The 23,092-nt window shown below is 43.8% G+C and overlaps 1 protein-coding gene across 1 annotated transcript in view; it reads right to left on the bottom strand.

The window, feature by feature from the left end:
- The window catches only part of LOC144691823 (uncharacterized), a 94,132-nt gene that overhangs the window by 9,913 nt on the left and 61,127 nt on the right, over nt 1–23,092 (bottom strand). Inside the window, exons 13-15 of the mRNA XM_078560345.1 lie at nt 14,114–14,251; nt 10,398–10,478; nt 3,863–3,975 (exon numbers count right to left, since the gene is read on the bottom strand). Of these exons, the coding sequence (XP_078416471.1) occupies nt 3,863–3,975; nt 10,398–10,478; nt 14,114–14,251 (332 nt within the window). The remainder of the gene's footprint in view (nt 1–3,862; nt 3,976–10,397; nt 10,479–14,113; nt 14,252–23,092) is intronic.

Below are 23,092 nucleotides of genomic sequence, written 5' to 3'. Positions count from 1 at the left end.
GTAGATGGAGGACAGGCTTTGGGGAGTCAGGAGGTGAGTTACTCATCACACGATTCCTAGCCTCTGACCTGCTGTTGTAGCTACAGTGTTAATGTAGCTAATCCAATTCAGCTTCTGGCCAATGGTAACCCCCCAGGATGTTGATAGTGGGGGATTCAGCAATGGTAATGCCATTGAACATCAAGGGGCGATGGTTGGATTCTCTCTTGTTGGAGACAGTCAGTGCCTGGCACTTATGTGGCATCAATGTTACTTGCCACTTGTCAGTCCAAGCCTGGATGTTGTCCAGGTCTTGCTACATTTGGACATGGACTGCTTCAGTATTTGAGGAGCCATGAATGGTGCTGAACATTGTGCAATCATCAGCGAACATCCCCACTTCTGACTTTATGATGGCGCGAAGGTCATTGATGAAGCAGCTGAAGATGGTTGCGCCAAGGACACTACCCTGAGGAACTCCTGCAGTGATGTCCTGGAGCTGAGATGACTGACCTCCAACAAGCACAACCATCTTCCTTTGTACTAGGTATGACTCCAGCCAGCAGAGAGTTTTCCCCCGATTCCCATTGACTCCAGATTTGCTAGGGCTCCTTAATGCCACACTCGGTCAAATGCTGCCTTGATGTCAAGGGCAGTCACTCTCACCTCACCTCGGGAGTTCAGCTCTTTTATCCATGTTCGAACCAAGGCTGTAATGAGGTCAGGAGCTGAGTGGCCCTGGTGGAACCCAAACTGGGCTTGAGTGAGCAGGTTATTGCTAAGCGAGTGCTGCTTGATAGCACTGTTGATGACCCCTTCCATTGCTTTAGTGATGTTCGAGAGTAGACTGATGGGGCCGTGATTGGCCAGGTTGGATTTGTCCTGCTTTTTGTGTACAGGACATACCTAGGCAATTTTCCACATAGCCGGGTAGATGCCAGTGTTGTAGCTGTACTGCAACAGCTTGGCTAGGGGTGCAGCAAGTTCTGGAGCACAAGTCTTCAGTACTATTGCCAGAATGTTGTCAGGGCCCATAGCCTTTGCAGTATCCAGTGCCTTCAGCCATTTCTTGATATCATGTGGAGTGAATCGAATTGGCTGAAGACTGGCATCTGTGATGCTGGGGACCTCCAGAGGAGGCCGAGATGGATCATCCACTCGGCACTTCTGGCTGAAGATCGTAGCAAATGCTTCAGCCTCATTTTTAGGTATGGCTGGTGCTGCTCCTGGCTTTCCCTCCTACGCTCTTCATTGAACGGGGGTTGATCCCCTGGCTTGATGGTAATGGTAGAGTGGGGGATATGCAGGGCCATGAGGTTACAGATTGTGTTCGAGTACAATTCTGCTGCTGCTGATGGCCAACAGCGCCTCAGTCTTGAGTTGCTAGCTCTGTTTGAAATCTATCCCACTTAGGACATGGTAGTGCCACACAACATGATGGAGTGTATCCTCAATGTGGAGGCAGGAATTTGTCTCGCCTGGGTCTCTGGATTACTAGTCCAGCCGTGCAAAAACAGACACCTCACCCAATTTCCCATTGCTAGATTGGCCAGCTGCCTGTGGGCAATGCACTTCACACTGGCAGCTCGCCAAAGCGATGTAAACTGCATGGATTGAAACCAACCCTCTCAGTCAGGTACAAGCCGTGCCCTTGCCCACACCTACACTTGAAAATCATCCCCAGGAAGTTCACTTTCTTCTATCGATTTGAACTCTTAACGATTACATGAACCAAATAAAATAGAGGCACAAATTACAATTTTGTCACATCAACATTATTCAGAGATGAAATCCTGAACTTGCTCCACTCTAGCAGGTTTACACCTCTGTATTCACAAGAATGTAAACCCGTCACTCAGTCAAACTTTGAGCAGAAATTTCTTACGGCTCTTATGTTTACACAATCCATTTACACGGATCATGAGCAATTCCTAAATGCTTAAAAATACATAACATTTTGGAATGTATATTTTGTGAGTTCCATTTTATACTTGTCGTGCAAAACATCATAAGGTGAAAACTGAGCACCAAATGGCCACTTTAATACTTCTGTTTCTCTGCAGTTCTATCTAACGCATTATTGTTATAAAAGCTTCAGAACACTTCTACCAGCTTATAACCATTTGTCATTAGTTTGATTATATAAATCAGCTTACTAGCAACATCCATTCTCTAATTTATTATTAAATATCCTTTTTCCTGAATCTGTCCATAAGTTTTTAAACCAATGAGATCAGACTTTGTATAGATAGGTAATGCTGTGTAACCACAGCCCCTTGTTGTCCCCTGCCCTTGGTGTTTGTATCAGTCCCACTGAGGAGCTTACTTGCCTTTCCTGAGGGTCACAGAATCACAGAATTGTTATGGCACAGGAAGAGGCTATTTGGCCCATTGTGCCGGTATTGGCTCACCAAATGAGCATTATGACTTAATGCCATTCTCCTGCCTTTTCCCCGTAACCCTTCACGTTGTTTCTATTCAAATAATCATCTAATGCCCTCTTGAATGCTTGGTTAAACCTGTCTCCATCACACTTCCAGGCAGTGCATTCCAGACCTGAACCACTTGCTGAGTGAAGAAGTTTTTTCTCACATCACATTTGCTCTTTTGCAAATCACTATCAATCTGTGCCCTCTTGTTCTCAATCCTTTTACAAGCGGGAACAATTTCTCCCTATCTACTCTATTCAGCCCCGTCATGATTTTGAACACCTCTATCAAATCTCCTCTTAGCCTTCTCCTCTCCAAAGAGAACAGTTCCAACCTATCTTCATAACTGAAATGCCTCATCCCTAGAACCATTTTTGTAAACCTCTTCTGCACGCACTCCAGTGCATCCACATCCTTCCTGTAGTATGGCGCCCAGAGTTATCTTTATGCTGTTCGTGGACCTGCTGTGAATTTGTAGCATTTTCGATTTTTCACAGCCAAAGGTAAGTGCTTTCCTCTTTATTATTGAGTTTCTCAGCTTCCATTAATGTAATTTTATTTGAAATTATCTAGCATTATCACGTTGATGTCTGTGGGATCTTGCTGTTGTGCACAATTTGTGCAATTGGCTACCACATTTCTTACATTGCAACATTAACTACACTTCAAAAGTACTTCATAGGCTGTAAAATTTGGGACATCCTGAGGTCTTGAAAGCTGCTATTTACATAAAAGTCTTTCATAAAAGCTATAGTTTTGAAGGCTGGGTTTTGGAGCAGCCAGGTGCTTAACTGTGCCTATAGGCAGCTGCTACCGAGATGTATAAATCACCTGAGTATCACACCATTAATTTAGTTTTTAAAATGGAGGAAAATGAATACAAATGATGGGAGAAGTCAAGAGAACAATTACCCTCCAGTGACTACATGCGGCTCAGTAACACCTTTAAACAACCAACTCTGAGGCTAGATGCCTATAACCATATGACGGGCTGCTGATCGGATATTGTCCGATATGCACTATCTCCAGAGGTTAAAGTTATCCCCACTGAGTCTAAGGATGGAATTTTTCTGAAATGGCGGAGGTCCCGGCATCAGGGTGGCTTTCGGTTGGCCCGCACACTCAGGCGGGAGGTGGGATTTACCCCTGATATTAGCAGGAGGAGGCAATTAGAGCCAGGAGGCAGTTGGTGGTGGCCAATTAAGGACGTGGGCGGACAGGCCGTCTATGCTGCCAGCCCAACTAGAGACAACACTGGAACTTCGGCAACACCGCTGAGAGGCGACTGCTGCCTGGGCAGCAAAGACAACATGAGAGAGCCTCGAGTTTGAGGCACTTTCAGAGCAGTGGGCAATAAATAAATTAAATAAATCAGCCGAGGCACTGCCATTCCCACCAGCTGGCGTCTGCCCCAAGACTTCAATAGCGAAGGGGTATTTTTGTGTTTTACTTACTGCATTTGTAATTTCATCTGATAAACTCTTGTAGGCTTCACTGCTGGGATTTTTTAACTCATTGCTGAATTCTCTGGATTTCAATACTGCCTTCATTCTGAATGCTTTCCGGTCTGTGGAACCAAGAGTTAGCCGATCATTACTCATCATTACAGTCGGTCTTTGGGGGAATTGCACACGACTAAGTGTAATCCTGAGGTCAAACTGAATTACAGGGCAGTGGGGTAACTAGCCAAGGGTGTGCTGACATAATTCAATCCATTTTAGAGTCACATGATCTCCTCTCTACCCTCCTTGCCATTCTAATTAATTCAGTTCCCATTTTAAGGCCACAAATTCTTACCTTTTTATCTCAATTATAAATCCCTAATTTCGAGTTTATAATGCAAAGTGTTGCTGCAAAACATGTCATGCAGACATCATAGCACCCTCTTTCTACATATCCCTCATCAACCGCCAATCTCACCCTCCTCTCTCTGTTTCAACCCCAACTCTCAGTCAATTCCCATGTTGCCCAATCTTACACTCTCTCACAACCTTATCATGCTCTCCATTCCCCCTCTATCACAGTCTTAACCTCTCTCAACCTGCTTGCTCATTTACATCCTTGTGCTCTCTCAAGCTCTCTCTTTCAATTCCTTCAGTCTTTACATAATGCCTCAACTCTCTCTATGCCTTTTTCCTTCATCTTGCAACCTTCCCTTGCTATCTCTTTCCCCTAAATAGTTTCTCTCAAAAGTCAAATTCTAAAAAATCAAATTACAATAAGGAATGATTCCATCTGTCTTATTCTGATGTTCACAGAACACGTGTGGAATTGGTGCACTGTTATTTTTCTCACTGTGTTGCTATGGGTACCCACATGAATCTGAGTTTCTTCCTCGAGCGGAGGCCCAACCAGTCCCATCCATCACCACTCTCTTCTTCCTGGCTGAATCTGTTCTCACAATTGAACAACTTCTCCTTTAACTCCACTCACTTGCTCTCAATGAAAGGTGTTGCTATGGGTACCTGCATGGCTCCTAGTTTTACCTGTCTTTTCACCAGACTTGTGAAACATTCCTTGTTCCAGTCTTACTTAGGCTCCCTCCATCACCTCTCTCTCTGTACATTGATGATTGTATCATGCTGTTTTCCACGCTCACCCTGAACTGAAAAATGTCTTCAACTTTCCTTCCAATTTCCATCCTTCTATCACATTCACATGGTCCATCTCCAACTCTTCTCCTTTTCAACTTGTCTGCCTCCAGTTGCGGGGTGAGGTTATCAATGAATATTCGCTATAACCCCACTGACTCCCACAGCTATCTTGACTACATTTGTTTACACCCAATTTCCTGTAAGGACTCCATTCCATTATCCCTGTTTCTCTGTCTCCATCACATCTGTTCAGATGGTGCAACCTTCCATTCCTGTGCTTCCAATATGTCCGTGGTTGACATCTGTGTCCGTCCTTATCCCACACTTCTGCTCTCATCCTTTCCCCTCCCTCCCAGAACCATGATATCGTTCTTCTTGTCCTCCTCTTCCACCCCACCAGCCACCGCATTCAATGGACCATCCTCTGCCATCTCCGACATCTGCAGTATGGCACCATGCACCACCAAACACATCTTCCCCCCGTTCCCCTTTCAGCATTCCAAAGGGACCGTTCCCTCTGTGACATCCTGGTCCACTCCTCAATTACCCCAACATCCCTTCCAATTCCCATGGCAAATTTCCATGCGAGGACAGGAGATGCAACACTTGCCCTTTCACTTCTGCTCTCTCTCCTTATTGTCCAAGGCCCCAAATGCTCCTTCCAAGTGAAATAGCGATGTACTTCTTTCGACTTTAATACCACCTGTTCTACATTTGGAAGGCCAAACACAGATTGTGTGACTGCTTTGCGGAACACCTCCATTCAGCCTGCAAGCACGACCCCAAACCTTTGGTCCCCTGTCATTGTAATTCTCCGCCTTGCTGTCATACTGACCTCTCTATCCTTGGCCTCCTACACAGTGTTCCAGTGAAGCTCAATGTAAGCTCAAGGAGCAGCATCTCATCTTTCAATTTGGCACTTTACACTTTTGAGCCTTCCAGACTCAACATTGAGCTCAACAATTTCAGATCGTAAACATCATGTCCATTTTGTTTCCTTTTCTTTGCAGTTTTCAGTTTTACTCTCATTCTTCTCTTGTTTTTGGCTTTTGAGTGGCAGCTGTTCAGCAATTGGCCTTTCACACCTCTTCGAGACACATCTTTTGTGTCTTTTCACTCTCCCTGGCCCTGCACTATCAACAATTTTGTCATTTAATCTCTCCTGGCTTCCACCTTATCACAGACTTCTGTTGTCTTTCCATCCTCCTTCCTCCCTTCACGTGTTTAAAACCTATCACATTTCTAAATTCCCCAGTTCTGATGGAAGACCATCAACATGAAAGAGTTTTAAAAACAGAAAATGACTGAAAAACTCAGCATGTGTGACAGCATCTGTGGCAAGAGAAACGAGGTTAATGGGCAGAATTTTGCCCTTGGCGGGCGGGCTCAATGGGAGCGGTCGGGCAGCCAATCACCGCTTGCAATCGGGACCGGAGCCAATTAAGGCCTGCCCAGCGTGAAATGCAAACAGCAACGCTACCCATGCGAGGGATGGGGGATGTGGGGGAGGGGAGGTGAGCGGGCCAAGCGAAAGCATCGCGCATGCGCGTGAGTGAGCACTTCATAATCTCCCTGAGACACGGAGCTGCCTCAGGGGAGATGAAGCGTTGTTAAAAAAAAGAAAATAGGAAAATAAAAACGTTATAAAATATGTCTCCTCAGGTGACTCTGTCACAGGAGCAGGGACGTGTTATTAAATCAACTTTAAAACTGTTATTTTATCTTCATTTGCTTTTGGAAACCTCATCCCGCCCGTGGATGAGGTTTCCAAAAAAAAAATGCAAAGGCAGCTTGGCCTTTTCGCCCGCCCGTCAACCGTTAGGTTGGGCAGGCAGTGAAAAATTTAAGTTACTTGATGACTTAATAGCCTTAACAGACCTTTTAATTGCTGGTGGGCGCGTTGCTGTTCTGGGGCGCGCCCGCCAACTGAACTATCGTGTGACTGCGCATTGACACCGGCACACTTGAATGACGTCAACGTGCATCATTTCACACCTGAGCCTATCGGGCACGGGCCCGCCCACTGAGTGGAAATTTTTGCCCAACACTTCGAGTCCACGTGACTCTTCTTCAGATGCTGTCAGACCTGCTGAGTGTTTCCAGCATTTTTTTTTTGCTGTCGTTTCTTGATATTCATGTCTATTGAGAGTTGGTGTGAGTCTGGCTGAGGCCCCAGGAAAGGCCTCAAACTCCTGACAGCAAGGTAATCTTTCAGATGCCTTCATATTGCTCCCAGCAAATAGTAAACTAACCAGCAGCATTTCTTCAGCCAAAATAAGTGCCTTGAGATCCCCAAGTGGAAATAACCAGGTGACAAAGCAAAGGGAGGGTAAAGGAGGGAGTTCTGCGTAACCTCAGTGATGGGGAAACCTGGAAATAATCTTGAGGGGCAGGATCAATCTTCATTTCAAAAAATGCAGATTAGTCAAAGAGAGTCAGCGCAGATTTGTTAAGGGAATATCGTGTCTGACTAACATGATTGATTTTTTTGAGGAGGTAACAAGGAGGGTTGTTGACACGTGGTCTATATGAATTTTAACAAGGCTTTTGCTAAGGTCTGACATGGCAGACTGGTCACAGAAGTAAAATCTCATGAGGTCCAAAGCAAAGTGCCAAGTTGGATCCAAAATTGGCTCAGAGGCAGAAAGCAAAGGTCAATGGATATTTTTGTAACTGAAAAGCTGTTTCCAATGGCATTCCACAGAGATCAGAACTAGTTCTCTCACTTTTTTGTGGTTATATCAATGATTCGTACTTAAATTTGGTGTCTTGATTAAGATGTTTGCAGATGATACAAAAATTGGCTTTGTGGTTGAAGATGAAAGCTGCAGACTGCAAGAAGATATCAATAGACTAGTCAGGTGGGCACAACTGTGGCAAATGGAGTTTAATCCAGAGAAGTGTGAGGTGATACATTTGGGGAAAGCTAACAAGGCAAGGAGACACGTAAATAAATGACCGCATTCTGAGATATGTCGAGGAAAAGGTAGATCTTGGAGTGCATGTCTGTAGATCCCTGGAAGTGGCTGGACAGACAGCTAAGGTGGTCAAAAAGGACATTTGGATACTTGCCTTTATTAGCCAAGGTATACAACATAAGAGTTGTGAGGTTATACTGAAACTGTATAAAACACTAGTTAGGCTACAGCTAGAGCACTGTGCGCAGGTCTGGTCACTGCACAATAGGAAAGATGGGATTGCACTAAAGATGGTTAAGAGGAGATTTACTAGGATGTTGCCACGTAAAATTCTAATTATGAGAAAAGATTGGATAGAACAGGGTTGTTTCCAGTGTAACAGGCCAGGCTGTGGGAGGACATAGGCCTGAATTTTCCTAAAGACAGAGAGCCTCTCTGCCATTACGAAAATTGTTCCAGAGGACTGAATCCAGGAGTCCCACCCCGGAGTACGTCACCTACCATTTTCGCGGGGATGGGGGGGGAAGGTTGATGGGGCCAGGTTCTAATGTGCACATCCATGGTTCACAGAGGCAGCTCCACACATTAAAGTGAAGCTGCCTCAGTCACATCTGATTTTCACGGGCGAGATGTCCAAAATATAACTTGTGTATTTTAGATCTGGTAGAAGAAGGTCTGAAGCTGCCAGATTTATCTGGAAAAGTAGTGTACCTTTTGGAGAGGTAAGTTTACCTTCTGGGTCTAGTCCTGGGATACCTTTTGGTGACATCTTTGGGATTCTTAAAAGTATGCAAGAATGCATGTAAAAAGTGCTTCAACTCATTGGAATTCTCAAGCTCATTGGAGCTGTTAGAAGGAGCTTTCAAGGCATTTAAAACTCCGATCCTTTAAAGATTTGGGAAAAAAAAAACACTTGCTGTGTCAAAAATATCAATGCTTTATATTTTACTCCACCTGTTTACATATGCCTGAGGCCTATCATTACAGAATTAATGATGCATAACTGATTTCACAACCATTCATTATCACAGTGGGGTGCTTTTCATTTCACAATTTGATTGACAGCTCCAAGTGGTTATAAACACTTTGAAGGGGGACTATGAATTACAATGCTTATTTTTGTGAGGGTTTAAAGGAAGTTAAATGTCATGAATTTTTTTTTTAATCAATGATTTTTTTTTAAATCGTGAATCCTTCAATAGGCACTTAAGAATTTATTTATCTCATCTCAGCATGGGTCCGGATGTCTATGCATGGTGGATACTGGGTGAGTTGGCATGGCAGGTGTAAGGGCAAAGGGTGGTGGGTGGAAGGCGTGGGTTGGCACTAAGTTGGCATTGGAGGTATAAAGGGTCCTGGGGGGTGATAAAGCCATGAGTTGGTATGGGGGTTGTGAGGGGCCATGGGGGATGGGCAGAGGGCATGAGGTGGAGTGAGTTGGCATTGGTGAGGTAAGGGGAGTATGTGGATGGTGAGAGGGCATGAGAGGTGAGGGCTAGAGGGCAAGTTTATGTTTTCTTTAAACTGTAACAATGCCGGTACGCCTGACCAGGCCTTCCACCCAGCCCACTTCCACACCCAGCAGCCTCGGCATTCGTTCGAAGATTAACCACCATGGCTCTCATTTTCGCCCATCCTTCTGAACTGAAAACCTGATCTCCCGGGGTACTTTCTCCCAGGTTGGGTGTGCGGAGTCAGGAATTATCTCAACTCTGTGCTCTTGACCCAGGACTCAAAATTCAGGCCATAATTTAAGTATGTAAAATTATGAATTAGATAGAGTGCATAAGAAGCCCCTATTCCTCTTGTGTGAGGAGTCCTAAGCAGGTGGCACAGAGTTAGGGTAAGAGGGCATTCAATTAGAAATATTTTCACCCCGAGGGTGAGGGGGATTTGGAATTCACTGCCAGAAAGCATGATAGAGACAGAAATCTACAACGTTATGGATCAAGAGCTGCAAAAGGTGATTAGGCTAGAAAACCATTTGTCCTCCTTATATGCTGTACATTTCTATGATTTTATGATATTTTTGAAGTCAATAGAAGTAACCAGAAAGCTACCTGAAAGAAGTATATTTGTACATTAGGTAGGGAACAGCAGTGGGAGAAACAATGATACAGAGAATGGAAAAGAATGCACAAGAGAGAAAGACAGCTGATGAGTGAAGGACTGCCCAGCAAAGCAAACAAGCCTTTACTTGAAACTTATCCTGGAATCTGACATGTTGCTGGAAATAAATTCTCTCGAGAACAACATTCAAGCCGTGGTCAGGTTGGGTTTGGTAAAATGTTAAAGTTAATAAAGGGGAAACATGTTACATTCACAATATTTCACCAGCATTGCCATGATAATGATTCTTTAATTTATAAATATAATTAAAGCATTTGAGGCTAACTTTCCAGAGGCAGCCTGACTGGATGTTGGAACAGATCTGGACTGCATCACAGACAAAGACCAGTGAAGATAAAGATACTTACTGTTGCATTCACTGACTGTCATCGTTAAGCAGTCAGACAAAGCACAGATATTCGTCTGATTTAGGAAACATGTATTAGGATCTGCAGATTAAAAATGTAACATTTTAGTCAATATTGAACATGAATACTTTTGATGGGTCAATGAATTCATTCAATGCATCATTCAAACAAGACTCTCGAATCCTCCTGAAGACCCAACAGATAAAAGCCACTGCCTAATGCATGATTAAGAATGTCAGCCAGAAGATTGTTGTCTTCTATTCTTGGTTCGTGTTGAGCTATCTGATCTCAGCTGGGAGGGCAGTCCTGAACTGGAGAGATAAGAATGTCACCCGTGGTTCTAGCTCCTGATCACTATCAAGGATATGTGTGAAATAGGAGCTGGGTTGGCTATTTATAGTCAATAAACTATTGACTATAGACTATTTATCATCATATAAGAATATGCTATTCCTATTAAATGGGCCACTGGCACTTGTGTGGTGTGGAGATATGGTGAGGCCCCATTCCCAGCAAGAAGCCTTGTGAGCAACAAGCATGACAGTGATGTGAGGAAGACAACTTTGTAGCCTCCATTTTCGAACTCACATTTGTACAGATACGGAGTCTCACAAAAGCCCTCATTTGTAGTCTAAGCTCAGATGAAGAATTACCACAGGGCTGAGATCCCAGAGAGATACAAGTACTTTTGTGACTGTAGAAAGTGGAACGATTAAGCCAACAACAATGTGTATTTATATAGCACCTTTAATGTAATAAAACATCCCAAGATACTTCACAGGTACAAAATTTGGCACTGAGCCCAGTAAGGCGACATTAGGGTAGATGACTAAAAACTTAACCAAAGTGATAGGTTTTAAGGAGCATCTTAAAAGAGGAAAGATTGGTATAGAGGCAAAGAGGTTTAGCAAGGAGCTCCAAAGCCTAGGGCCTTGGCAGCCGAAGGAATGATGGCCAATGTTGGAGCATTTAAAATCAGGGATGCTCAAGAGGCCAGAATTAGAGGAGCACAGATGTGTCAAAGGGTTGTGAGGCTGGAGGAGATTACATAGATAGGGAAGAATGAGGTTATGGAAGGATTTGAAAACAAGAGAGGGAATTTTAAAATCAGTATGTTATTTAACCAGGAGCCAGTGTATGTCATGAGGACAAAAGTGATGGGTGAACCAGACTTGGTGCAGGAAGGGTTTTGGATGATCTCAAGTTTACAAAGGGTAGAGTGCTCGAAGTCATCCAGAGGTGCGTTGGAATAGTCAAGTCTTGTACGAACAAAGGCATGAATGAGGGTTTCAGCAGCAGTTGAATGGAGCCAGTGGCAGAGTCTTGGAGGCAGAAATAGGAGGTCTTATTGATGCCACATATGTGTATATGTGATACGTATGCTTATATGTGATACGTATGTGTATATTGGACACTAAGGTCACAGACATTCCATGTCAGCCTCAGATATTTGCCTGGGCGAGGGATGAATCGATAGCTAGGTGACTGAAGACAGTGGCTTCAGTATTCTCAATGTTTAATTGACGGAGATTTCTGGTCATCCAATACCTATAATAATGTTGAAATACTGAAGCTACATGACATTGTAGCATCCCATGTTCACATCACCATTGTGTGTTTTAGTAAAGTTCAGCCAGAAATTCTTGCCTAAGAATATTTGTCGATTACAGATTTCTCTTTCAACCTATCTTGTAACTAATATATACAAAGTAATCAGCAATAGAAATGTAAGGCTGGAAATGAACATCTGCTGATGTTAGCAAATGATGCAAAGGTTTGGAGCACGTGTAGAAGAGCTTTATTGGAATGAAACCATGGAATGAGGGACTTTAATTATACATGGGTACATGGAAGCTAGGATTATGTGCCTTAGAGCGGGGAATGTTAATGGAGAAATTTCATACAGGTGCTCAAATTTAGGGGGAGTGTTGTTGAAGTAAATGAGGAGAAATTGTTTCCACTGGTGAATGGGTCAGTAGCCAAGGGCAGAGGATTTAGGTTGGCGGGTAGGCGCGCGCCCAACCCGATTGGACGCAAAATGACGTCAGGCGAGTGTCCCGACATCATCCCGCACGCAAAAGTCAGAAGCGTGCCCGACGACAATTAAGAGGCCAATCTGTGTAATTAAAGTTGCAATTGTCCCCAATTTTTCAAGGTCCATCCAACCTCATGGTTGGCGGATGGGCAAGTCGACCAAGCAGACTTTACACTTTTCATGAACCCTCATCCAAGGTGAGTTGTTATTAAATAAAAGAAATAAAAGTCTATGGACAGCAATTTATCATGTATATGTTCAGGTGACTGATTATCATGCTTGGGCATTTTTCTCCTGATTCTAAAAACTTTATTTAATTGTTTTCAAGTCTTCAGCTCCCTGAGGCATATCTCTGCCTGCATGGAGCTTTCTCTCAGCGCCCGCCAGCTCCTGCCCACCTCCCACCCCCACCTCAGCAGTGCTAAGCATTTCTGCACACGCTTCATGCTGGCTGGCCATTAACTGGTCAGCCAGTGTGAAATCGCGGTCAGGGGCCAATCACAGTGGGTGGTCCGTTCCCCGGCCAATCCCGGACCCGCCAATCGCTCTCACCCACCAGCCTAAAAATTCTGCCCCGAATGCATATTTTTAAAAAGAGGAGGGGCGGGAATCTAGGGGCTCATTTATAGAAATATTTGAAGTTGTTAAAGCCTTTAGCGCGTGAGCGTGGACTTAATTTAAAACAGAGAGTGGGTGAGTGTAGCCTTTATTTAAAACAGAGAGTGGGTGAATGTGTGGACTTTATTTAAAACAGAGAGTGGGTGAGTGTGTGGACTTCATTTAAAACAGAGAGTGGGTGAACATGTAAACTTTATTTAAAACAGAGAGTGGTTGAGTGTAGCCTTTATTTAAAACAGACAGTGGGTGAGCATGTAGACTTTATTTAAAACAGAGAGTGGGTGAATGTGTGGACTTTATTTAAAACAGAGAGTGGTTGAGTGTAGCCTTTATTTAAAACAGAGAGTGGGTGAATGTGTGGACTTTATTTAAAACAGAGGGGGGAGAGCAGAGCAGCTGTTCCTCTTCATTGAAGGGTCAGTCACGAGGGGACACAAGTTCAAGGTGAGGGGCAGGAGGATTAGGGGGGATGTGAGGAAAAACCTTTTTACCCAGAGGGTGGTGACAGTCTGATATGCGCTGCCTGGGAGGGTGGTGGAGGCGGGTTGCCTCACATCCTTTAAAAAGTACCTGGATGAGCACTTGGCACGTTATAACATTCAAGGCTATGGGCCAAGTGCTGGTAAATGGGATTAGGTAGGTAGGTCAGGTGCTTCTCACATGTCGGTGCAGACTCGACGGGCTGAAGGGCCTCTTCTGCACTGTATGATTCTGTGAATTACCTAATTGAAAAGCAAAAATGTAAAATAAAAAAATGTTCTGGGGAAAGGGCAGGCCAATGGGGCTAATTGGAGAAAAACCAGCACTGGCGTTATGGGCTGAATAGCCTTCATCTGCCTGAAAAATTCTCTGATCTTACAACATTCCTCTTGACATTCCTCTATTAAACAAGTCATTAATCCATTTAATTTAAATGGGCGAAGGAGCTTTAAAATGGCACTGAGAGGAATGTAAAATAAACATGTAAAGTGTTCAAATATCAATATCACTAAGGTTTATGTTGAAATATTTTCACATTCCTTAATACCTCACCACTGCTGTTTTAAACCACTCAGATCTTTACCTCTGCACTGTGTTCCTGGGTTTGTTGGATTGGTATCTACAATCCCCTGGAAACAGCTACAAGAGAAATTTCCTGGAGTGTTCGTGCACACAGCTAAATCAGAGCATGTGTTGTTCCCAGTCTGACACTCGTCGATGTCTGAAACAAGAATTAGATCAAAACAATCACTCGGTGCACAAGTTACTTTACCCAACAATTGAAAGTCATGTCAAACCCAGACAATGTCCTACCTTCACATGTCCTCCCAGGTACTCTGGGGCTTGTGTCTCTGAACCCAGCGTTACACTGACAGGTGTAAGTTGCGTTCTGTCTGATACAAGTTCCATTACCTGAACAATCATTCAGCCCAGGCTGGCAGCTGTCTCTGTCTGTAATGAAGAGGGAAAATTGGTGTTAAAACACTGCTTCAATCTGAATTTAACCAGCTTGGAAGTATTTGGAGAACTGATAAGTATGGAGTTTCATGTGACTCCTCATTCCTCACTTTACTCCAGTAGAAATGTCATCTGCTTCTGGTGAGTAACAATTAATGCAGAAAAACCCCAAAACAGCATGGAGAGGTGGACCATGTGACATGAGCTGGATAATGCAGTCAGTTTTGAGCCAGTCATAAAGAATGAAGGGCTAGATTCTCTTCTGCTTGCGTAAGCCCTGAATGAAATGAACATGTGAACTTAAAATCCAGCTTCCAAAAGATACAAACCTAAAGCATAAAACTGCTCATAATGTGACACAAACTGGAATTAAATTGGGAATCACATTAGGATTTGCCATAAGGATGGATGGTGTCGGAAATGGAAAAATTCACACTGTGTCTTTCTGGAATCAGGGTTAAGGTCAATTGGAGGAAGATTTCCTTTAGTTGCTATGTCGGTCTGGTGGGTTTTTGCTAATTCCAACTGAATTATGAATGTGATTTCGGTACTTTAACACTGTTCTTCCCTTGAACATCGTGTTGAAAATAGCATTAAGAAAAATCACCTCCGCTCATTTTCTGAGCTCAATTTAATCCCATCTGGTTATATTTTTCCTGCACGTGGCATCTATCGACAGTGCAAACTAATCAGTATCTTGCATGCAGAACAGTCTGCCAAGAAATTAAGGTTTTACAATTTTTAATGTTTTTCACTGGGCCTTTGAAACTACACTAGACCTGAAAGTTTACTCTAAACTAGTCAATGCAAGCCCCAATGTGATAAAGTCAAAACTGTTTGATTTCTTGGCTTTGTTAATTAAAAAGTGCTGCATTTATGTCGCACCTTTCAGGGCCACTAGATGTCTCAAAGTGCTTTACAGCCATATAATCGCTGTTGTAACGTGGCTGTCAAAAGCACACAGTAAATTCCCAAGCAGCAATGTGCTAATGACCAGGTAATCTGTCCTTATAATGTTCATTGATGGATAAACATTGGCCAGGATAACAGGGAAATCTCCGCTGGTCATCTTCAAAATAGTGGCATGGGATCCTTTATATCCACCCAAGCAGGCAGATGGGGCCTTGGTTTATTGTCTCATATGAAACATGGCACACCTGACAGTGTAGCACTCCCTCAGTACTCTACTAGAGAATCTTTCTTGATTTTTCTGCCCAAGCCCTCAAGTGGGACTTAAAGCCGGAATCTTGTGACTCATAGGTGAGAGTGCTACCAACTGAGCCACAGCTAACACCCAATATCAATAATATCAATGTAATGTCAGCATTGGCCATCAAACTAAACATTATTCGGGATTGACATGCTAGTTCTTCCCACTATAAAGTCAATTGATGGAATCAAACCTCACCGTTTATAATACATGGTTTGCTAGGAATCTACCCAGTCCTCAGTCTTCCCTTCTTCCTAGACATCTCAGGCTTTGAAAAGCCAAGTTTGTAATCATCTATACACCTTGTGATTCGACTTTCTCTTCCCTGTCTGCTTTTGAACTTTTGCCGTCACCTACAGGCTCTTCTTTGGCCTTTCCTCAATTCTTCCAGAACATTCCCAAGGCCTCTGAGGTCAGTGATTGAAATACTTAACAAAAACAGAATTACCTGGAAAAACTCAGCAGGTCTGGCAGCATTGGCGGAGAAGAAAAGAGTCGACGTTTCGAGTCCTCATGACCCTTCAGCAGAACTGAGTAAAGTTAGGAGAGGGGTGAAATATAAGTTGGTTTAAGGTCGGGGGGGGGAAGAAGTTGGGTCGGGGGGTGGTTGTAGGGACAAGCAAGCAGTGATAGGAGCAGATAATCAAAAGATGTTACAGACAAAGGAACAGGGACGTGTTAAAGGTGGTGATATTATCTAAGAGAATGTGCTAATTAAGAATGGATGGCAGGGCACTCAAGGTACAGCTCTAGTGGGGGTGGGGTGGAAAGACTGACAGGGTATTATAGTTATAGATTTAAAAATAATGGAAAAATAATGGTGGGAAAAGAAAAATCTATATAAATTATTGGAAAAAACAAAAGGGAGGGGGAAGAAACGGAAAGGGGGGTGGGGATGGGGGAGGGAGTTTAAGATCTAAAGTTGTTGAATTCAATATTCAGCCCGGAAGGCTATAAAGTGCCTAGTCGGAAGATAAATACTTGCTGTGGAATTGCTTACCTGAAATGGTCGTGTTTTGAACATCGAACGTTGTACTGCTGTTTAAAGAATCAGCAACCGATTTTTTGATCTTGGTTAGAGGGACAGTTTCATTTGTTGATGTTGTCACAGTAAATTGAACAACCACACTCCCTTCTTCAATAGATGTGATAGTAATAGTCAGTTTTCCACTCCTGATTAACTCCTGGATAGCCGGACTAAGTCCTTTTATCAACTGAAATGAAGGAAACAGAAAACCATTTCTGAGATATGTCTAATTGTTTTTCCCACAGAAAGTGAGTGTGGCTAAAAGGCTCTTCATATTATACATTTCAAAAAGGTAAGGCTACCCACATCCATCCTTCAATCGTATGTGGACATGAGTAGGGAAGCTCTCTAGTTCTGCCTCTCAACGTCAAACAAACAAACCAGGTTAAATGTTTTCCCTCCTGATACTTGATAAGGTGTTTACCAAAACCCGCTTTCACAGTCACATCTCCTTCCTCAGTGACTGTCTCCATTTCCGACTTTCCCAAGTGGATTCCAAATGAAGTTCAAACCTTCATGTTTCAAATCCACCCAGGATTACAGGTATCTCCGAGATATACGTTCCTCAGACTGTTATTCTCACCGCATCCTGAGATCCACACTTAGTGCCATGTGCCATCACATGTACACACTTTCCAACAGCACCGGCTCACCCGATCTCAAAGCTGTTCTGATCGCCAGCTTCATTTCATTCCTTGTCTCATCCGCATTAACAAGAGACTTTTTCTTTTAAGGTGTTAAGGAACGCAAGCTCCAAAATCTTGTGGGTGCTGATGCCCTCTGGATCCTTCATCTCCTCCTGTACTCTCTGACCCGATCCCTTCCTCTAATCCCAGCACTTGCCATGTATTCACTATACCCTCTGACCTTCCCCTCTCTGACACTGTGCTCAGAAAAGGGCATCACCTCAATGAATTTCGGTCTCGGCATGACGCCGAACTCTTCTTCTGTCGCCTTCTCCTCCGTACTCACTTCTTTGGGCAGGAGTTCTACCCCCACTAAACTGACCCTTTCACCTACCTCCAGTATTCTCCCTTAATCGGGACCACTCCCTCTGGCTTCTTACCCACTCTTGACCTTTTGATTTAGAGCTGCCGGCATGACATTGACCATCTTAGTTTCTCTGCTCCCCTCACCCACTTTAACCTGTCTCCCTCTGAACTTGCTGATCTCCCAGGTGTAACCCTGACTTTGTTATCAAACCCGCTGACAAGGGCGGTGCTGTTGTTGTCATCTGATGTACTGACCTCTAACTCGCAGAAGCTGAGCACTAACTCGCAGACACTTCTTCCTACCTCCCCCTGGATCATGATTCCACCACCAAACATAAAGCGATTATTTCCAGGACCATAACTGACCTACCTACATGGGCCCTAGTTATGCCTGTCTGTCTGTGGGCTATGTGGAACATTCCTACTCAGGCTACCTCCCACAATTTTTTCTGGTACATCGACGGCTGTATCATTGCCGCTTCTTGATCTCGTCTGGAAATGGAAAAATTAATCTACTTTGCTTCCAATTTCTACTCTTCTCGCACGTTCATATGGACAATCTCTGACACTTCCTTTCCCTTCCTTGACTTCTCTGTCTCCATTCCTGGGGATAGACTGTTTACTAACATTCATTGCAAGCTCACCGACTCCCACAGCTGCTTCAACTACACTTCCTCACACCCTGCTTCCTGTAAGGCCTCCATTTCATTCTCCCCGCTTCTCTGTCTCTGTCGCTGTGGTAATCTGAGGTGCAATACAACTTTAACAGAATATGAGCAGATTGACCACGTGATTATATTACCCAATTGCTGTGTAGCAGGGGCTACATTGTTAATCAATAGTTTTATAGTAGGGTTTGGTTTTAGAAGACACTTGTGCTGGTGCTCCATTACTTATATTAATAAACGGCACGTGCTTCATCTTACAATGATCTCTTCATCTGTATCATCTTGATTACCAACTCACTCATCAGTAGATAGGCATGCAACTTCATCCACTGAGCAAAGGGACCCAACAGAAGGAACTTAACAACTGGTGATGAGGCAGAATACGGCCAGTTACAGACACCAACGAAAGCCGCAGAAATTAAACAAAAGTAAATCAGCCGTACCTTGCAGGTAAGTAAGCTTTCATTACTTAGTTCTGTTGAAGAGTCATACAGACTCGAAACGTTAACTGTGCTCCTCTCAGCAGATGCTGCCAGACCTGCTGAGTTTTTCCAGGTATTTTTATTTTTGTTTAGGTCATATCAAACCATTTGATCAGACCACCGATGACTGGTCACATCACATGGAATGCCTCGCATTCTTCTTTTTGGCCAACGGCATATCGGGGCAGGAGAAGAGGCAGGCGATCCTCTTATCAACGTGTGGCAGTAACACACATGGCCTAATTTGTAGTCTAACAGCACCCAACACCCCAGATTCCAAAAGCTTTGATGAGTTGGTAAATCTTGTGAAAAGCCACTTGCAGCCAAAAACCTTGATAACTACGCAGCGTTTTAAATTTAATTCAAGGTGTTGCGTGCCTGGAGACACAGTTGCTTGCCATGTAGTGGCCTTAAAACAACTGACAGAGCACTGTGAGTTCAGGATATCGATTGATGACATGTTAAGAGACCAATTAGTATGTGGGATTAATGAAGATGCCATTCAAAAAAGGTTGTTGTCAGAAACGGATTTAGACTTCAGCAAGGTGCTGGAGTTGGCGCTCGCAATGTCCATTTCCCTGTGTTTTGTTTTCCTGTATTATCTGATTAGAATGTGGGCTATGGGTAGCTTTAGATGGCAAATATTAAGGTCTTCCAGATTACCCATGATTAAGCCATTGCTATCGGTCTATATAGTTATCCAAACAGGAACTTGGAAAGGTATCAGATAGAGCAGAATAGTGGTTTTTGAGGAGACTTACCCATATTCACACAACTGTCTTCTAAACGAAGAATAAGGTACTTTAATATACACCTTGAAATTACACAAGCAGAAAAGAGGTAGCTTCTCATGTTCTCATATTTACAAAACATGCACATGCTACAGTATATTATTTTCCTCTATATTGAGCCCCATGACCCTTTTCCACATGTCACTGCCACCCCCACCCTCCCCAACCCCCAACACATGAATGACTTACTTCATCAGTGAAATTCTTTACAAAGTCTTTGTACTTCTGGCTGTTTACATCTTTCAGATCTGGTGTGAACCCCTTATTTATAATTCTTGTTGACACCTCCACCACCGTGGCAACTGTGAAAAGTGAAAAAATAAGTTACTTATTGAGTAAAACCTCAATTGTAAATGTATGGATGTTGCTACAGTTCTAGTTTGACTTGGAAGTACAGACATTAACCCCCCCCGCAACCAATGAGAAGAGAGCGAGTGAGGAGTTGAAACAATGGCAAAGTATTTACTGCTCTGTTCTCGCCATGTCTCCCGATCACCGCCTTTTTAACTTGCAGGTTTTGAAAAGAGTCCGAGGCCCCTGCCACAGTCAGTCACAGGTGTGATAACTATATTAAAGGTGTTGACCCAGCACAATTAAGACCCTGATGTAAATTAAATTCAGGATCTCAGAATTATGCATACATCTGGTGCGAGTGATACTCAAGTGTAAACAGAAACAAGGCAAGAAGCGGCTCAGCAAATTAGGTTCTTCTAGTTATATCTGAGTCTCCTGAGCAATAACGTTCCTTCGGATCTCTCAGGGAAACTTATGACTTTCCATATCTCACCATCCCCTGCATACAGCATCATATAGGAGATCATATAGGGACTATTGTGACTTGGACCTTCTGGACCCCAGCCTCAGATTTCAGGGGAATCTGGACCGATAGATCAAAAAAATGCTCCTATACATTCCTGTCTTCACATCTTTCCAAGAAAGCAATCCCAGAAATGTAAAATCTGTTTGATCATACGTTTAAGCAAAACATTGAAAAATGAAATGTGACCTCTGCTACCGGAACGTTGGATTCCAGAAACTTCCAGCAGGTTCATTTAGGAAATGGAGGGAAAGCTTTGAGCTCTGAGCTGTTGGGTTTCACCTGCTCACCCAACCCGAAACACCAAAACAACTCGAGAGAAGTGTAAATGGAGCCGAACGGGTATGTTTATGAAGTACAGCAACTCTACCAGTTCTCAAGAGGGTATGAAGAGATCAATAGGGAGGGTACAACTTGCCCCTCCCAGCCAAATATTCGAGCAGGAGTCCTCCTGCCATTCATAATGCTAACATCCCCTATCTAAAATGCTAGCCTGTCTTCCCCCCTTGAGCACAGAAAGGTCCACTCTCAAATTACAAGCGGAAGGCTTTGCTGAAATCTGAACTGACTAAAGCCAATGCTCAGACCACAGAGCTACCCGAGTGTCACAGAGAAACAATGAGTTGTTCCGGAAACTTGATACCACAACCAATGTTCGGTCCTCCATTTTCACAGCTCACGTTCAGGGTGGATGTGTGATGAGAAGGGGAAGCAAAATCTGGTTCATCAAACATACCTGTCCTGACCTTCCTTGTAATTGTCTGCTGCTGACCGCAAGTTGTAGTGGATATTATTATCTGATATTCAACGTCCGGCTGCAAACCACTAAATTCTGCTGCTTGTTTCTCAGTTTGAATTTGCCTTGTGTAGTTCCCCGCGGAGATTGTGGCATTGAAACGAGGCTGTTTGAATGCGTTGTTAGTCTCCCAGGTGATGGAGATTACTTCACTTTCCACTGATATCAAATTAATACGAAGGAACCTCAGCGGTGCTGAAAAGAATATATTATTTATTATGAAGCATCAGAAAGAAAGAAACATACAATTACATACTGCATTTTATGCCTCAAATTGCTTCATGGAGAACGGAGTATTTCTGAAGAGAACTCACTATTGTAATGTCGGAAAATTCCAACCAAATGATACACAGCACGATCCCAGGAACAACAATGGGACAATAACCTGACAATATTTTGAAATAGCATTAGGGAATACATAACTATCAGCCAGGATACTAGCCTGCCTTTTCCATTAGGGAATACCATTGACATCCAGGTGCTGAGAGAGATCAAGGGCAATACATTTAGTATGAGAGGTCAAGAGGTGAGCGAGGCTGATATTGAGGGGTCTGTACCCTCTGGAGCTTTGATAAATTAGACATAATCTCAGTGAAACTTACAACATTCTGACCGTGCGTGACAGGGTAAATGTGGATAGGGTGCTTCCCTTGGCTGGCGAGTCTCAAACCAGGGGACACGGTCTCAGAATACGGGGCAGGCCATTTAAGACTGAGATGAGCAGGAATTTCTTCACTCAGAGGCCATTGAATCTTTGGGATTCTCTACTCCAGAGGACTGCAGAAGCCCATTCATTAAGTGTGTTCAAGACAGTAATCAATAGATTCCTGGCTACAAAATGACATCAAGGAATATGGCAATAGTAAGGAAAAATGGCACAGAGTTAGATAATTAGCCATGATCTGTTTCGATAGTGGAGCAGGCTTGATGGGCTGAGTGGCCTTATCTTACTCCTAATTTCCTATCTTCCTATCAGTGTTAGGTCATGAATGCTTCCATAATAAAAAAATAGGGGCAAGAGTGAGCCATTGGGACCCAGATTCTGCATTAAGATCATGGCTGATCTGATTGTAGCCTTATCTCCACTTTCCTGCCTGTCCTCATAAACCTCAGGGATTCACCTAATTTATCCCCTGAAATATGGATCAGCCACTGAGTTACGGGGACCTATGTAACAATGTAATAAGAATGTGATGGAAAACATAACTTCTTTAATATCAAGTTTCCTCTGAGATGAGGTGTGCATGCTTATAAAGTTAAATGTAACAAATAAAAAGATTAAACTTACCACAGGCTGTAGTGAGTGATGTGGATTTAGGGGTGCTTGTGATAAATGTGGAAGTTTGGGTAGAGGTTGGGGTGGAGGTGGAGGTTGAGGTGGAGGTCGGGGTGGAGGTCAGGGTGGAGGTCGAAATGGGGGTCAGGGTGGAGGTCGGGATGAGGATCGAGGTGGAGGTCAGGGTGGGGGTCAAGGTGGAGGTCGGCGTGGACGTCGGGGTGGAGGTCGATGTGGGGGTCGGGGTGGTTGTTGGGGTGGTGGTTCGCGTATTGCCTGGGGTGGTGATTGAAGTAGAGGTTGGGGTGGAAGTTGAGGTGGAGGTTGGCGTGGAGGTTGGGACGAGGGTTGGTGTGGAGGTTGAGGTGGAGGATGGTGTGGAGGTTGAGGTGGGGATTGAGGTGGAGGTTGGTGTGGAGGTTGGTTTGGAGGTTGGAGTGGATGTTGGGGTGGAGATTGGGATGGTGCTTGGGGTGGGGGCTGGCGTGGAGGTTGGAGTGGAGGTTGGAGTGGAGGTTGGGGTGGGGGTTGGAGTGGAGATTGGGG

Source organism: Cetorhinus maximus, chromosome 16 (genome assembly GCF_964194155.1).
Source record: "Cetorhinus maximus chromosome 16, sCetMax3.hap1.1, whole genome shotgun sequence".
NCBI lineage: Eukaryota > Metazoa > Chordata > Chondrichthyes > Lamniformes > Cetorhinidae > Cetorhinus > Cetorhinus maximus.
The sequence above is the reverse complement of the archived record's forward strand: the minus strand, read 5'-3'. Positions and strand labels throughout refer to the sequence as shown.